Source organism: Sabethes cyaneus, chromosome 1, assembly GCF_943734655.1.
Source record: "Sabethes cyaneus chromosome 1, idSabCyanKW18_F2, whole genome shotgun sequence".
NCBI classification, from domain to species: domain Eukaryota; kingdom Metazoa; phylum Arthropoda; class Insecta; order Diptera; family Culicidae; genus Sabethes; species Sabethes cyaneus.
The window spans coordinates 161,223,411-161,242,440 of record NC_071353.1 but is presented as its reverse complement, the minus strand read 5'-3'; the positions used below and the strand labels follow the sequence as shown (position 1 = coordinate 161,242,440).

At 39.1% G+C, this 19,030-nt stretch overlaps 1 protein-coding gene across 1 annotated transcript in view; it reads right to left on the bottom strand.

Annotated features, from left to right (window-relative positions):
* Positions 1-19,030, bottom strand: part of LOC128732897 (disintegrin and metalloproteinase domain-containing protein 30) — a 439,446-nt gene that overhangs the window by 296,530 nt on the left and 123,886 nt on the right. Inside the window, exon 4 of the mRNA XM_053826334.1 lies at positions 15,105-15,174. Within this exon, the coding sequence (XP_053682309.1) occupies positions 15,105-15,174 (70 nt within the window). The remainder of the gene's footprint in view (positions 1-15,104; positions 15,175-19,030) is intronic.

Below are 19,030 nucleotides of genomic sequence, written 5' to 3'. Positions count from 1 at the left end.
TGGCATTAGCAGGTCAACCCGACTAACGAAAGCTTGTCTTGGTTTTTGGCTTGATCCGATTTCGGGCACAAAAGTATTCATTTTTGGCAACACAAAATATTTCCCTACCAAAAATATGACTAAGCATCAATCAGTTTCTACGTATACTGAAGTCTTTTTTTACACGGTTTATTTTTACGATTTTTAAATTAACACGGTTTTTTTGACGATTTTTGAATTAACGCGGTTTTGTTACATTTTTCGAATGAACGGGGTTTTTTAAACGGCTTTATTTTACACGGCACGTATCCCCCGTGTAATAAAAGACTTGAGAGTACATATATGTTCTAAATGCCGAAAAAATGATGACGTCTAAATCTAATTTTTCTAAACCAAAAAAGGTTATCGATTTTGGCAACATAGCCGACTCGCATTTGTACATGAAAAGTTATAAGCTGAAAATCAATTATCGAAACTGAACGAATAGAATGAATAGAATAGAAATAGAAGATTGGAAAATAACTACTAAAATACGAGAGATGTAAAATGAAAAATGGTAAATGAAACATGAAATATGAAAGAAGAGAGATGAAGAATTGAAATATGAAAGATAAACAATGAAAGATGAAAAATAAAATATGAAAGATGAAAGGTGAAAAACGAAGAAGCAATGAAATACGAAAGATGAAAAATTAAAGATGAAACATGAAAAACTGAAAAATAAGAGATGAAAAACTAAGAATGAAAAATAAAACATGACAATTGAAAAATGGTAAATATAAAATAAAAAAATTGAATAAGAAAAAGGAAAAATGGTATATGAGTAATTCTCATTGAAACGGGGTCATTACAGACACAAGGTTTTCAAATACTGGAACTTTTGAAATTGGTTGGTTGAAAATGGTTAAAAAATGAGAATTGACCGTTGAGTTTTTCCACCTCGAAACAGTGGATCCCTCGTTAGCGCCGTAGCGTGCAGTTGGTCAGACTGGCCCCCGCCAAAGGCGCTAGCTCTAAGGGCGTTGAAAATAAGTGTAGTGAAGTACTGGGGTTAAGGAGTTATAATCATGTATTACATTCTATTTCTAGAAAATAAAAAACTTCGCAGAAACACTGATTTAAGAAACGAGCTGGCGCCAAATTCAGTCTCCGCCAAGTCCGCCACAATGTCACGCTACGATGCTCGGGATCCAGCTCTAAATTCCGATCCAAAACCTGATAAAAAATGTGGTCCAAAGCTGAAACAAAATTTGATAAAAAATGTAATCCACGTTATAGTCTGGCCCAAAATATGGTCAAGGTTCAGAATCCGGTTCAAAATCTAATCAAGATCTGGTTGCTCGTGTAAAATCTTATCAAAAATGTGGTCCAAAAACTAATTAAAAATGGGGTCCAAAACCTAGCTTATAAACTGACCAAATTTGAGAATCTGGTCCAAAACGTGATCAGAATTCAGATTGATTCAGAATCCAAGCTCAAAATCTGGTCCCACATTTTATTCAAAATCTGAACAAAAATGTGGTCCAAAATATCATCCAAAACCTGGTCTGAATTTGATAAAAATGTGGTTCGAAGTTTGACCCAGAATTTGATGGAGGTTTCAGGTCCAGAGTCTGGTCCAAAATATGACCAAAATCTAATTAAAAATGGAGTCGTAACTCTGGTCCAGAATCTAGTTAAAATCTGTTACAAAATCGGAAACAAATTTTGATAAAATTGTAGTCAGACTAGTGCAGGTCTAAAAAACCGTCCAGAATCGAATAAAAAATGTGGTCCAAAATCGGGGCAAGGCCCACAATCCAGGTCTAGAATCTCGTCCCAAATTTGATCAAAAATGTAGCCCAAATCTGATAAAAATGTGGTCCAAAATCTGATCTAGAACCTGAGACGGCTCCAACATCTTGTTCATGAAAGAAGCGAACCAACCGCAGGCTGAAAATCTCTCAACTCTGATATATAAAAATGGATTTCTGTCTGTCTGTCTATCTGTCTGTCGGGATGTTCCTTATAGAATCAAAAACTACTGAACCAATCGGCGTGAAAATTTGCATGTAGAGGTTTTTGGGGCCAGGAAAGCATTTAATGATCGTTAGAGACCTCTCCTCCCACTAAGAGGGGGGACTCCCATACAAATGAAACACAAATTTCCTCATAACTCGAGAACTACTCAAGCAAACAAAACAAAATTTGGCATGTGGGTGTTTTTGGTGACAAGAATTTATTCTATGGTGAATTGAGATCCCTCCCCTCTTTAGAAGGGAAATTATGACTCCTCTCCCCTTTAAGAGGGGGGGCTTCCATACAAATGAAATACAAATTTCCTCATAACTCGAGAACTAATCAAGCAAATGGAACCAAATTTGGCATGTGAAGCTTTTCGAGGGCAAGAATATTTTCTATGGTGAATTAGGACCCCTCCCCCCTTTAAGAGGGGGGGCTCCAATACAAATGAAATACGAATTTCCTCATAACTCGAGAACTAATCAAGCACATGGAACAAAATTTGGCATGTGAAAGTTTTCGAGGGCAATAATATTTTCTATGGTGAAATAGGACCCCTCCCCACTTTAAGAGGGGGGGCTCCCATACAAATGAAATACAAATTTCCTCATAACTCGAGAACTAATCAAGCAAATGGAACCAAATTTGGTATGTAGGTGTTTTTGGAGGCAAGAATTTTTACTATGATGAATTAGGACCCCTCCCCACTTTAGGAGGGGGGGTTACTATACAAATGAAAGGCAAATTTCTTCAAAACTCGAGAACTAATCAAGCAAATAGAACCAAATTTGGCATGTGGGTATTTTTGGAGGCATGAATTTTTTCTATGATGAATTAGGACCCCTTACCTTATTTGGAGGGGGGGGGCTCTCCCATACAAATGAAATACAAATTTCCTCATAACTCGAGAACTAATCAAGCAAATGGAACAAAATAGGACATGTGTGTGTTTTTGGAGACAAGAATGTTTTCTATGGTGAATTGAAACTTCTCCTCGCTTCAGGAGGGGGGGGGGGACTCCTATACAAATGAAATTGTATTGTATCGCGTTATAATTGTACCGCGTTATGGTCAACCGAGAATTGGTTCTTACTGATATAAATCACGGCGTATAAAAATCTTAAGCACAAGAGCAAAAGCCGAAAAATGCACGTGAGCAAAAACTAGGTTTCAAATAGAGTTAATCGTTTTCCCAAAACTGCGATCTTTCGACTAGAAAAATGTATGGAACTCTTCCAAAATTAGAAACACTCTCATCCTGTTTTCCTTATTTACCGTTAGAGTTTTGCGACCGCAAGTTTTATTTTTTCGAACGAAACCAACCGCGAAAGTACGGAAATCCTTCGATTCTCTACCTAAGTCAAACCTAATCCACTTCAAACAAGCCTCCGAGCGAAAAGTGAAAAACCTTCCATGAAAGCACACCAACGAAACAGTTACTCACCACACCGCCCCCGCAACAACAGCAGCGAATGCCCATGCTTCAAGTGCAGTAAACAACAAACAACACAGCCCCAACTGATCGTTTTTTTTTAGTCGTTCGTTTTTCCTTACTGGGCCAACGTCGGATTTGCCTTCAAAAGTTGTAAAACGTTGCACAGCAACGCGAAGCCAAAATAAATCCCCAAAGTTCCTCCAACCTGGCTTGGCTGGCTGGCACACGCTAACCGGAGCGAAGCGAAACCCTTCCACCGTGTACCGTAGGCAAACCAAAAGGGCTGCTTGCACAGCAGCTCGAAGAGCCAACTTTTTCCGAATTTCCGCTTCAGCAAGCGTGACACATTCACATTCACACTCACACACACGCACTTGTAGGTAGGTTTCCGGCCGCAACACGGCACGGGTGGGTTTTTCGTCCACCCAAGTGACAACCGGTACAAACTCCCACAGAGAGTCGTGGAAGAAACCTCCTTTCAAGCCGTGGTTGAATATTCATGCCGTACAAATCCAGGCTGCTGGCGGACTTTCTCGTCACTTTTCCCAGTGATGGAAGAGGAGGAAGTGGATGGAGAGAACGGGATTTTAGCAAAAGGCGGAAAATTTTTCACTCCGTTTATCACTCCGTGGTAGCTGTTGCAACACCCGACTACAAATTTCTGCCGAAACAGTGTCACCTCTTCGGTTCTCGCCTTTAGTTGGCTATTAGAGCCGTTCATTGCATTTTCCATCGGGCGAGAGGTTGCCGAGCGGAAAAACGAAACGACTGAAAGGGTTTGCAAAAGTTTTCGAAGGAAAATTTATATCCGTCGGACTTACCTGTCTATATGTATGTTTCTTAACTTTGCCGATGTTTTTGTCTGAGTTTCAACAACGACGACGACGACGACGACGAGAAAAAGATCTTTGAGCAAAGGAAAAGATTCCGTCCGACATACGCTCAAATATCACCCACAAAGAACGAAAGAATAAAAGTCTTAGCTTTTGGCAGCCGAACAACCGCACGTGTTTCCCACCTCCTTCCTGTGAAGGATGCATGTTAGCAGCAGTCTGCAGAACACAACGAAGAAGAAAATGCACTGATAACAAACGACTTCGAGCAGCGACGACGACGACAACTGAGACACCGTCAACAAAAGCTACTGCTCCTGCTGCCCCTTCGAAGCTTCGAAGATGAAATCCAGTAGTGCAAAGTGCAGGACACAGGCAAAACATCCTGTGCGCTTGTTTCTCTTCACATGTGCCGACCGGCGACGACGAGCGAACCATTCATGCAATAATATTATGTAAATTATCAGTTTGGTTCCACAGTTGTGGATCTGCTGGCATGCAAAACCCGAGGAATCAACCGGAGCCAAGTGAAACCACCCGGTCCAGTGCAGTGGGTTCCTGTTTCACACACAAGTTAGCATATGGTTTTTCAGCTTCACATGCGAGAGCGTGGGTTTAGTGAAGAGTGCCGCCCGCCAATGGCGGCGTGGTGGCTGTCAGGTGGAAAAATATTGCCGCTTGGATTAAGAGCGAATGGAAGAAAAATGGACGTAATGTACTACCTAGCGGAACCGCGAGTGAAAGCAATGTGCTGGCATGAAACGATTTCTTCGTTGATTTTTTTTTTTTTTTAATTTATTCAGTTCGTTGGGAATATTGTTCATCTGAATCTGCAACAATGCAATGTGTTTATAAATACACTGAGGTACACTCAAGTACTTTTTTTACACGGTTTGGTTTTTTGAGTATTAAAAACGGGGTAACTTAGAGACCATTCATTTATTTCTCAATACCTTTGGGAGTAGCTCGACATTCCTCACGTAGATTGTAAATAGTTCCTTAACTGCACCGTTTTCGAGTAATCGAAAAAAACAAACCGTGTAAAAAAAGACTTGAGTGTATGCCTTTCGTTTTGCTGAGAACTGAGCGAATTTTAATTTTAATTTTTGGAAATGTTTTAGGTTTCAAAATTTAATTTCCTTGCACCAGTCAAACTTATATTTTACATGAGTTTTAAATTTTTTAATACAATGTTTTAATTTGTAGTTTGAAGGGTTGATTTTCTTGGTACGAATTTTCTGTTTGCAGTTATTGATTTGCTATTCTTTAAGTTCATAGTGTTGCCATATTTTTGCTTAGACCATTGCAAATTATTTTCAGTTTTTTTCAGCTTTTCTGTTTTATTAAAAATCGGAGGGCAAAAAAAAATTTGTTGGGCATGAGTCAAAACTTTTCATATAAATCGAAAACAGAGACTGATGAAGCCTGCCAGTCGTAGCAGAAATACGTGCAAGTGCAAACAGTTTCTTATGCTTAGCATATTCCCAGAAGGATGACTGATGAACGATTTAAGAGGTAGTCCGTCTGCTGCTCTCCAGAGAAGAAGCAAAAAAAAGGAAAATGAGAGCAGAAGAAAAAAAGGGAAACGAGCACGAAGGAAAACGTGACAAAAACCGGACAAACAGGTTACAAAACCAGAAAAACCACGCGAGAAAATAACGGGAATGAAAAAAAGAAGTAATTAAGTACTGAGAAAGAAAAGAAATGGAGAGAAAGGGAAGGAAAACGAAACATAAAAGAAAAAACGGAACAGAAAATAAGGGAAACGGGTGAAAAGCGATTGAAAAAATAAAGAGAATGATAGAGAAACAAAAAGATGAAAAACGAAACAGAAGGAGACGAAAAACGAGACGAGAAAGGGCTAGAAAATGATGAAAAACGAAACAACTGAATAACAAAAAGTCAGAAGACGGCACAAGAGCTGGAAAACCAAGGGATAGACTTAAAAAATAACAGTGGGGGAGGATCGAAAAAAAAAATTTAAGAAAATAACAAATAAACGAGAAACAGAGGAATAGAGTTAGAAAAAAGGAAAGAAACAGAGGAAAATCGAGGAAACAAGCAGCAATTAGAAGTGCCAGAAAAACAGAAAAATAAAAAAAATGGAAGGAAAAAGAAAAAACGAGAAAAACCGGTAGAAAAAAGCAAGAAAACACGGAACAAAACAGAAAAACTCAACTGAGGAAACGGAAACTACGGACAGGACTAGTAAAAGATGGTACAAAAATAAAGGAAAACGAAACAAAAAAAGAACAAAAAAAGAGGACATCCAAAATAGACCAAAAAATGGATGAATAACGGAGCAGAAAAGACGTAAAACTGGACAAAAAATTACAGAAAAGGAACATTGATAGAAAAAATGCAAAAAAAGACGCAAAAACGAGAAAATACGCAGCAAAAAGAATGAAGATAAGAAAATCGGGACAGAACTAATGGTACAGAAAAGAAAAAAAGACGAAAGGGGAAAAGAAAAAGTGCAACAGAAAAAAAGTGACAGACATGAGCAAAAAACGAGATACGAAATGTTGAAAAACGAAATAGACGGAGACGAGAAAGGGCTAGCTAATGACGAAAAAGAAGCAGCAAATTGAAGAAGTGATAATATAATAATATAATCTATACCTATAAAGAAGGATTTCTGTCTGTCTGTCTGTCTGTCTGTCCGTATGTTCCTTATAGAATCGAAAACTACTGAACCAATCGGCATGAAAATATGCATGTAGAGGTTTTTTGGGGCCAGGAAAGGTTTTAGTGATGGTTAGAAACCCCTCCCCCCACTAAGAGGGGGGGCTCCCATACAAATGAAACAACATAAATTTCTGCATAACTCGACAACTAATCAAGCAAATAGAACAAAATGCATGTGGGTGTTTTCGGTGACAAGAATTTATTCTATGGTAAATTGAGACGCCACCCCTCTTTATAAAAGGAATTATAACTCCTCTCCTCTTTAAAAGGGGGGGGCTTCCATACAAATTTCCTCATAACTCGAGAACTAATCAAGCAAATGGAACCAAATTTGGCATGTGAAGGTTTTCGAAGACAAGAATATTTTCTATAGAAAATTAGGACCCCTCCCCACTTTAAGAGGGGGGGCTCCTGTACCACTGAAACACAATTTTCCTCATAACTCGAGAAGTAATTAAGCAAATGGAACCAAATTTGGCATGTGGGTGTTTTTGGAGACAAAAATTTTTTCTATGATGAATTGGGACCCCTCCCCGTTTTAGGAGGGGGGATCCTATACAAATGAAATGCAAATTTCCTCATAACTCGAGAATTAATCAAGCAAATGGAACCAAATTTGGCATGTGATAGTTTTCTAGGGCATGAATATTTTCTATGGTGAATTAGAACCCCTCTCCACTTTAAGAGAGGGGGCTCCCATACAAACGAAATACAAATTTCCTCATAACTCGAGAACTAATCATGCAAATGGAACCAAATTTGACACGTGGGTGTTTTTGGAGACAAAATTTTTTTCTATGATGAACTGGGACCCCTCCTCACTTTAGAAGGGGGGGCTCCTATACAAATGAAATACAAATTTCCTCATAACTCGAGAGCTAATCAAGCAAATGAAACCAAATTTGGCATGTGAAAGTTTTCGAGGGCAAGAATATTTTCTATGGTGAATTAGGACCCCTCCCAACTTTAAGAGGGGGGGCTTCTATACAAACGAAATACAAATTTCCTCAAACTCGAGAACTAATCAAGCAAATGGAACCAAATTTGGCACGTGGGTGTTTTTGGAGACAAAAATTTTTTCTATGATGAATTGGGACCCCTACCCACCTCAGGAGGGGGGCTCCTATACAAATGAAATTCAAATTTCCTCATAACTCGAGAACTAATCAGCAAATGGAACCAAATTTGGCATGTGGGAGATTTTGGAGTCTTGAATTCATTTTACGATAGTTAGAGACCTCTCACCCCTGTGGTAAGGGATATCCCTTAAGGGTAAGGGACTCTCATACAAATAAAACAAAAATTTTTGCGAAACTCAAAATCTAATCGAACTCGAGAAATTCGAGACTCTTCCATAAAACATTAGTCAATACAAGACCACAAAAACTATCTATAGTAACACTAGATCATTCAGGACGAGACGGTCGCGAGTGTTGCCGGTGACCCGCCGTCGGAAGCGCCGCCCACTGGGGGGCTTGCAAAACTCGAGATTGTGACAAAGATCATCCGAGATTCATGATTTATGTACAACACAGGTTAATTTGTGGCAATACGAAGTTTGTCGGGTCAGCTAGTATAATAATATAATATAAAAATAAAAAATGGAAGAAAAAAGAAAAAACGAGAAAAAATGGTAGAAAAAAGCAAGAAAACACGGAACTAAACCAGAAAAACTCACTTAAGGAAACGAAAACAGGACTGGTAAAAAATGGTACAGAAAAGAAGGAAAACGAAAGCACAAAAGGGGGAAAACGAAGCCCTTTCAAAGGATAGGACAAAGTAAACGGAAAACAGAAGGCTAAAGCCGACAAAGGACAAAGAAAAAAACGATTAAAAAACGAGAACAACGAAACTGGAACAAAAAATGATAGAAAACGAGGAAGACCGAAACTAAAGAGAAGAAATGAAAAAACGGCCCGAAAAAGAGCTAAACTACACTGAAAAGAAAGAAAATTCAGACAAAAAAATAACGAAAGAAAAAACGAGCCATAAAAGTGAAAATAAGACAAAATTTTACTTAGGAATTTTATGCTAACGTATGAACCAACCGGTTTAATAAATCGGAGACATTTCAGTTTTAAAATTTTTGATATTTAATTTCTCAGATTTTTTATATTTCATTATAGTAATTTTTGGTTATTAACTCTCCATATTTGAGTTTGAATTCTTCATGTTTCAATTCCAGTTTTATGTTATCATCTGCATTTCGAATTTCGGTTTGCTGCTGTTTTATATTTCGTTTCTAATATTTTTCCGTTTTTATTTTTATGTATCATTTTTGTATTTCTCTCATTTCATTTTTGTATTTCAGAGTTTTTTAAACGTTTTTGTATTTTTAATTTTTCTATCTCTCATTTCTTGTTTTTTTTTGGTTTATAATTTGCAGATCATTTCTCATCTCTAACTTTTAGTTTAGTGAATTTCCGAATATTTATCTATGGTGAGGTCCAAAATTTAGATTTTTAGTTTCAATATTTCGGATTAATAGTTTCACTTTTGCATTTTGCATTTATCCAACCGTCAAACGGGGTAACTTGCAACAGTTGTCAACTATGAGTGCAAGTGAAAACTAATCTGTAGTACATTTGAGGACATTTACAAAGTTATTAGGTCAAGCATAGAACAATTTCACATATTGAGAAAAAATATGCGATCAATATTGGCTGTTGTAGAATTTTTTAACTAATTTGTTACTGGTAACCCCTTAAACGGGGTAACTTGCAACAAGCAATATTTTTTGGAAATTGAACGAATTTAAAGATTTGTATGAGTTTCTTTTGACTTGAATATGCAAATGATATCGCAAGTCGGCTGCGATTCTTAATGCTTTTGCTATGAATATACGCATAAATGTCCTATGTCACGTTGGTAAAAAAAAATTATGAGCCCCGTAACGGAAATTACAAATAGCTTTTTATATTATTCATGCAGTTGATATTCCTTGTCTGGATCCTTTAGAGCTGCCTTCTTTAGGAACCATTCACATATTATGTAACACACTTAGGGAAGCGGGAGTTGTGTTGGCATTACATGTCGTATATCCACTATGCAAAATCGCGTCATGAAGTGGAGCGGGAGAGTTAAAAATCATCGATATCTTGGTTACGTAATATATGAATGTTCATTACGTTACGAGTGATCGTAATTAGTCATAGTCATAAGGCTGGTCGATTCTCTCAGTGAGGTGGCCTCTTCTATGGCCATTTTCAGTATATCCAGAGAAAAACTGGCATATTTCCGACTTACCGAAAGTATCTTACACTCTTCAGGAGTGCTTTAGTATTGTTTGATGCAAGATTAAATGATAACTTGCCTCTTGAAGACAAAGGAACACAGCTTTTTATATCTACCAGCTGTTGCAAGTTACCCCGTTTATGTACTTGTTTTACGAATAATGTGGTAACAAGTAAGATAAACAAAACTAGTCATCATAAATCGATTATTTTGTTTCCTTATTGTTTATTTTGCTATAAAAATGTATGTTAGGCTTCTTTTATTTGAAATGCCTGTGGGCGACACAAACGTTTTACTGACGAAAAATTGACGATGAATTTGACACCATCTTGTGGATTTTTTTAAAAATCACCAAAACAGCAGAAAATCAACATAACAGTATCTATGGCTTCTATGAAGTGTTAACAACAAGATTCAGAGTCTGATATAAATTAAAAATTGAAATAACAGATCAAAAAGTACAATAAATTTTGGATCGAGATAGTGTTGTTGCATGTTACCCCGCTGTTGCGAGTTACCCCGTTTGACGGTTTATAGTGGTTTCTTTCATTTAGAAAGCAGCTGTTTCACACTTTTCACGTAAACAAAAATTCTTCAACTTTTTTTTTCTCATGTTCCAGTTTTATTTTTCAAGCTAGATGGGAAAATGATAGGCAAAAATAAAAAAAAATGTGAAAAATAATTTACTGAACTGATAGGACTTGAACACCCAAGCAACAATTTGAGTTTTATTACGATGGTCTAGTGGTTTTTACGACCGATTTTATAAAACTGCTAAAAAAACTATGAGCTCCACTAGAACCTTCTGATGACCAAGAGGCCCACTTTTCAGAAGACTTTTATAACCTTTCGAGGAGTTAGGTCATAAACATAAGTATGTTTATAACACCCTGCTGAAAGTAGTAATAAAACCGATTATACTTTTCGTTACATGACAGCAACCGATATAATTCAATGAAGCTTTTGCTTTGTTCTACTAAGCTATAAGGCATCAATCTGGCTGCGTAAAATGCTGTATCACCCAGAGAGCCTCATTAACTTTTAAATATATAGCCGTGAGCAGAGAAATGAAAGTTTTAATACCAAATCATTCTGATCGATTTGATTTATAGCGACCATTAAGGAAATATCCGAAGGAATCTATATATATAAAAATGAAATGCTGTTCGTGTGTCCGGGATAGACTCGCGAACCGCTCGACGAATTTTGATGAAACTTGGCATACCCATTGCGTTTGATGTGAGGAATGTTGTTAGCATGGTTTTAGACCCCTCCCCTTTCTAGAAGGGGGGCTCCCATACAAATGGAACACAAATTTCTTCATAACTCGGGAACTAGTCAAACAAATGGAACCAAATTTGGCATGTGAAGGTTTTTGGAGGCAGAAATTTTTTCTATGGCAGATTGAGAACCCTTCTTCCTTTAAGAGGGGGGACTCCCATACAAATAAAACTAAAATTTCCGCATAACTTGACTATTAATCAAGCAAATTGAACGCAATTTGGCATGTGGGGGTTTCTAAAGACAGGATTTTTTCTATAGTTGTTTGAGACCCCTCCCCCTCTAGAAGGGAGGGGGGGCTCCCATACAAATGAAACACAAATTTCTTTATAACTCGGGAACTAATCAAACAAATGAAACCAAATTTGACATGTGAAGGTTTTTGGAGGTAGAATTTTTTTCTATGGTAGATTGAGAACCCTCCTTCCTTTAAGAGGGGGGCTCCCATACAAATAAAACCAAAATTTCCTCATAACTTGACTATTAATCAAGCAATTGGAACCAAATTTGGCATGTGGGGGTTTCTAAAGACAGAATTTTTTCTATGGTTGTTTGAGACCCCTCCCCCTCTAGAAGAGAGGGGGGGAGAGCTCCCATACAAATGAAACACAAATTTCTTTATAACTCGGAGCTAATCAAGCAAATGGAACCAAATTTGGCATGTGAAGGTTTTTGGAGGTAGAATTTTTTTTCTATGGTAGATTGAGAAACCTTCTTCTTCTAAGAGGGGGGCTCCCACATAAATAAAACACAATTTTCCCCATAACAATTTTCCCCATAGCAAATAAATTTGGGGGTTACTGCAGGCAAAAGTTTTTTCTATGGCGTATTGAGATTCCTCTCCCCTCTGGAAGGGGGGAGGGCTCTCATACAAATTAAACAGAATTTTTTGCAGTATTCAAAAAGCAATCGAACTCGCGAGTGTTGCCGTCCATACCAAAAAAATATAAGATAAATTTGGAACAAAATTGTTAAGAATAAATCGGTGAAGCCTAGATAATGGGTCAAATTAAATAAAAGTAAGATAATATAATACTTATTTTAAAAACAAAATTGAAGAGAAAATACATTGTTGAAATGAAAATAATGTTGAAATTACACTAAGTTCATGGTTTCTGACCAGTTTTCAACTGATTTCAATCGAACTACACTGATATTTTCTTACGATTTTGCCAACATTACCATTTTAAGGGTTGGTAATAAAACCCAAATCGTTACGTTGGACTTGCTGCTCGAGTTACAACTGCTGATGCGTTGGATTAGAAATTTGCGGCATGATTTAGGTAGGAATATCTTGGGTTGTCAAAAAGAAAGCTCTTGGTTGCAAGATTACAATTAATCAAATCTTCAAGATTATGCATGTACCGCCTTTTTAGAATGACGTAGCAACGCGCGCCGGGTCCTCTAGTAAATAATAAATTTTCAACAGATTCCATAGTTGTGCAGCATTTGCGCATTAAATTTTATCGTGCATATTGGAATGACAAGTGGCTAAAACTAACGCGCCATCAAAGTTTTGCAATTTGTTTTAAACCAGTTGATTAAACTTTGTGTAAATAAAGTAATATATTCGTAACATAACCTTAATTTTAAGCAAAATCTTTCTGGCTGCATTATGAGAAAAAATCTATTAGTAATCACTTCCTTTCTGCAACTCATAGTTTGCTCATTATTGCGGTTAGACAAGCAGCCGCAATAAAATCAACTTTGATTGGCGCACCATATTTTATTGCTGCGCCCCACCTACAGTAAGTTTATAAGAGATGTGTCGCAGCCATAAGTAGTATTAGACTTGGATCATCTTAATATTTCACAACACCATGATAAAACCAGAGGTAATGATTAATACCACAATTAAACCATTACAAACATCAAATAAAACTAAGCGACTGTAGAATTGTTACCTGGACAAACAACTCTCAATCTCCGGTCGAGTGCGTTTTCCAATTACACCACCAACCAGTTCATGTGTAGAGACAGGCGAAATAATTAGTGCGGTGCGGTGGTGTAATCGGTTGACGCACTCGACCGGGGATTGAGAGCTAGTGGGTTGTTCAAGACCTACCTGTCCAGTCAATCTTTGTTTTGCGCAGTACATGCAATTTTCGTACTTCACAGTATATATTTACTAGGCATAATTCAGAAAATTGTAATTTTTTTCTGGTACAAACTGCCAAATTATTCAAAAAATCTCAAATCAACAGTTTAAGCAACCAAAAAAGTTTGTCTAGGAAAAATTCGGATCAACTGAAGGATATGTCAACCTTAATGAAAAGCTCCTATAAATGTTTTAATTCAATTTGCTGTGTAGTGTTGCGATGTAATATGGTGTGACAAAGAGACGTATATTAGTGGCTAAATAGAATCAGTCATAGTCGTCCAGAGATCCAACATTAAGAGCCCATTCGTTCGAGCAGATCCTCCTAAAAGAGACAGCAATACATTCACAAACGGAATCAATTTCGGCTTTCTTCAAACACTGAATCACTGACGGGCGAAGGCTTTATTTGATTTAACCAAACCCACGCATTCGTAATTTTCCTTTTTATTCTGCCTTAGTTCGAGTTGCAAATCTTTCGTGCGGAAGAATTTTTCCTCCACCATTTTGCGAACAATGCTAGACCCACTACTCGCTCCGACGTTGTTATTATTATTATTATTACTATTGTCATTGTCGACGACGACGTCTTCTTGGAAGTAATGCTCCGATGAAAGGTTGTGTTTTTGGGCGGTTTTTCTAATGTGCTTCCGAAGGATGTTCTGACTTTTTTTATGTGCGTGTGGTTCTTCTTGTTGTATCGATAAAGGCAACCCAGCAGCGCCACAGCAACAACCACAAAAACCCTCGAAAGCATTAGTGTTGTACTACCGTCGAACGAAACAGGTTGGGCCCCATTATTTGTGATTTCGGATGAGCTTGTCTGAATAGAATAAATGTTTCGAATAATTCCACCAGCCTTATGTTCATTGTTACCGAACAACAAGCGCGGGGTTGCTTTTGACCCTACAATAAGTCTACGATTTTTTTACCCTTGAAGGTTTCTTTTTTCCACCAACCAACACACTTTGGGGAAGTCAGAAAAAATCTAACATTTTTAACAAGCTTGATGAAAAAACAAAGAGATGATCAGAATCCTTTTCGGCCGTGTTATCCGTTCCGATTAGCATAAAGCATGAACGGTAGTAGTGATCAACATCTCTCGTCCGATGGATGATAGAAAAAAAATCTCATTTTTCGCGGTGTCGTTTTTCCCGGGTTTCGCGTTTATCATTTTCATCAATCAAAACAGCGCACATTCGAACCGTGCGTGCATTCGACTGTGTGTGTGTATGTGTGTGAGCATAGCATCATACACACCACCGGAAAGCCCGGGGGTGGAAGGGTTGTGTAAAAAGGGTAGTTTGTTTGCTTTATTTTTTTGCTCATAAATTTAATTTTGCAATCAGTGGAGAGTTTTTGCTTCTCGGTAGAAGGCTGGTTGAGAACGCACTGTTCACGCATTTGTCGTTATGTTAACAGACATTTTTACTTGTTTGTGAAATTGGTTTGCCGGGCTGGCCTGCTCCCACGGGATGGGAGTTTTTTTTCCTCCTCCGATGGAAATTTATTGGATTTATGACTGTAGTTCAGTGCCAAAAATGGGGGTACTTACTCGATGTGAATCCTGCGCGAACCCACTGGGGAGATAGTGTTTCTGTACAATATTAGGAGCTAGTAATTGTCTGCAAATAAAACAGGAAAGGATAAAAACATATAGTTAGTCAAACTTGTCAAATGGACATGTTTATCGTTCGGATTTAACGTTTTCTCCCACATGTGGTCTGAGAATCGATTGGAGGTAAACCACAGTTTTGCCTTTCATAACAACACGCTTTTCACGCAGACACACACACACCCGGGGACAGAAATCCCTGTACAGGAGGAAAATCAACAAATGGATCCGAACCGCAGTGGTATAAAGTTGCGGTTTCGATGGTTGGCCGTCACACATATGATGTCGAACAATCGGTTGTTCGGTTGTTGTTCGAAGTCCGCAACACCTCGTTGTTGGCTTGGTTTGGCACATTATTATAGATGGGACGATGGGCTTGTTTACCACCCACCCCTCCAGCAGTACATGCGGCCAGGTTCGGGCTAATCACGGGATCAACAGATAGTAGCAGTGACACAAGACAGCCGCCAGCACCCACCAAAAAGGGAACCATCCTGAGGCCGCGCTTTACAGTCTGGAAAAACTTGTCTGGGAGTTATTTTTCCATTAACATACCGAATTTTGCCGAAGCACGAAAATGGCTGAAGCATGCCAGTGGCAGGCAGTAGTATTTTTACCAGTATTTTTCATATAAACCGGCTCCGGTTCCGAATTTCCAAACTGCATCATTCCGACGAAAACGGTGACTAGCAAACGAACGAACGAACGGTGGTTGCTCTGGTTGCTACAAATAATAATGTAAAATTTCTATCCGAATAAGGCAGCAGCAAAAAAAAACTTTTTTCTCAATTTCAACAGAGAACTCGGGACGGGGAACGACAAAAAATTCATTACCCGCACGCCAAAAGTGAAGTGCAGTCGTGCAGCGCACAGGCAGGCACACAGTCTTTGCGTTTTGTAGGTAAAAAGTTTCCCGGGATTTTTTTTTTATTACAGTTCGCTAACAATTTCGAACCTGTCAGCAACATTTTGCCGAATTTGGGTTACATTTTTACACAAACCACCGCACCGTCGTCATCTCTTACTGGCTTTTTCTCTCTCTCTCTCTCCTTTTTGTTTCTCTTCATTTTTTGTCACCGGTTTTTTACTCCTTTTTCAAAAGGCGCGTGGCAGCGAAACGAAACTTTTCAACCGGTGAGAAATTGATTGAAAATAGTTGAGCGAACGGAAAGCGATTTCCACCTGATTTGTGCTTTGCATGAGGGACACAACTTTCCGAACAGCAGCGGCAGCAGCAGCAAGTGGCGAAAGTCTAAGTCCGCCCACCCGCCCGAACCGGCTGCGCCGGGGGAACTTTGTCCAACGTGCACAGGCCATCATCATGGAGGCTAGGGGAATGGAAGTGGGACTTGGTCGGTACGCTACCGACCGACGACCGGTGTCCCGGTGAAGTTTCAGCAACTCATGAATGGTTAATCGGAGTTGGAGAAATGGAATGTGCATTGAGGTTTCCTAACTAAACTGACTGGATAATTTTGCAGATTGGAGCGAAAATTTCTCGCTTTTCGGATACAATTTAACAAGTTTTACTTATTTATTTCTTTGGTCTCAACAGAAGTTTTGTTTGGTAAGCACAGTTTATGATTGCACTGTTTTTTTTTCAACTGCTTTCACAGTTTTCATATTTTATCAGATTCAAGGATTTGGTATTTCTCGATTCGCTGGATCAATTTCACAAGACTAAATTGGTCATTTCTTCAGCTTAAAACACATCAGCAGCCTTTCTCCTAATTTATAGGTGACTTATATTCCTGTTTCTGACGTAGGACTACGTCTTTCTGAAAGGTTGCTGGTATAGGGTGACATTCCAAAGAATCTACTTCGAAAAGATTGTTGAAAAGATGGTCAGATTTTGAACGTTAAAAACTTAGCGGTTTCCTGGTCGACAATATTTTTACACCAATCGATCGGAAAATCTACTACGTGTCGACCCACATATCGAAAAATATTAATTATTGATGTTACATTATTGGAAAATTGAAAATAACTAATGAAGCATTGCCCAACTAAAAATCTTCGCTTCATGATTGGTTAGAACAAACCTCATGAAAGCAATGACAGAATCTCCTCGTCCCAACAGGTCGAAGATTTTGGTCGTGCGACGATTAAGCCTAGTCCAATTTGACGTCTGTGTTGGGAAAGTGCGCCAGAAAAACGTGACAAAACATCCTCATCTCAACAAGTCGAATATTCTTGACGACGAAAAATCCAATTCATGCTATGGTCTTTATCAGCAATGATTCGAAAAATATTAACTGAAGGTTGTTTTCTGATACTACTGTTTGGGTTTTATTACACTCTTACGATGGCATTTAAGACCAAAATTAGTCATGAAGACCGCCATAAGAGTGCAATAAAACTTACATTGTTGCTTGGGTGGGCTGTAAACAGCGAGTTGGAAAGACGTAAATACCTAGCGATTAATATCTTTTCTCCTGCGCAGGATTTTACGTGAACCGTTGATTTTTTGCTTTGCTGAAAGGCAGAAGAAGGGTATGAAATGGAGAGAGTTACCTGGAAGGAGCGTCAAACATAGCTCTGGCTCTCTCAAGCTCCCACCTGGCGCCTCCACGCAGATCTAAGTCAAATGATGACGGTCGATGGCCTTACCCGGAAATGCTTCATGTACTTACTGAAGCAGCTAAACTAGGAGGTGCGAACTAGAGCGCCTGTTCGCCAGGTGAGGGGCGGCTCACACAGCGTCTGTCTCGTAACGGGCGGCTGAATATGAAATGCTGTATCCCGCAAGCTATACCTAAGATGGCAGACCCATCAGCGGGATGTAGGTATCGCGACCCTGGTGAGGTAGTATACCGAAAACTCAATTACCACGAACAACGAACAAAGAAATTCAGGACCGAACAATCGGTATAGGACACGGCAAGGGACAAGGAAACGATTAAGGGATAACGATTGGAAACTTGATACCTGGAATGTCCGAACTCTCCATGAACCGACACGGGCTGGCTTGCTTGCTCGAGAGCTGCATCAACTCGGAGTGGAGATCGCTGCTATTCAGGAAGTTCGGTGGCCAAATTCCCGGAGAAAGGGAGTTTCGTGCAGTAGACCCTATTGCAGGCACTTCTTTCAAGTACCACATCAACTTCAGTGGCGGTAAGAAAGCAGAACATGGAGTCGGTTTCGTAGTGTTGGGAAAACAAAAGCAACGAGTTATCCGGTGGAGGCCCGTAGATGACCGTATATGCCTGTTGAGGATTAAGGGCAAATTCTTCAACTAGACCCTAATCAACTTATACGCACCGACAAATGATAAATCCGATGATGATAAAGACGAGTTTTACGACAAGCTTGAGAGGATCTATGGAGAGTGCCCAAAACACGACGTGAAAATCATCTGGGAGGAATTCTTCCGTCCAGTTATTGGAAGACATAGCCTTCATCTGTCGACCAATGATAACGGTCTGAGGCTCGTAAATTTGCCCTCGGCCAGAGGGATGGCCATCTGTAGCACCTACTTTCCACGTTTGAATATTCGGAAGCACACCTGGAGGCATCCAAATGGAGACTCTAGCTCTCAGATCGATCATATCTTGATTGACGGTCGACACTTTTCGGATGTTATCGATGTACGGTCTTTTCGTGGACCAAATATCGACTCTGACCACTATCTCGTAGTGAGTAAGATTAGCGCAAGGCTGTCGAACACGGCGAAAGCTTGCAGTGAGAGGACGTTGCGTTTCAACATCCAGCGGTTAACGGTGGACGGCGTAGCAGTGGAGTACGCCAGGAAGCTCGCCCAGCGAATCGCAGAACAGTAGGTAGAAGAAGAAGATATAAATGGGCTGTGGAGGAACGAACATCCATGGTGCTATCTAAACAGCAGCGAGAGAGGTGGTAGACACGAC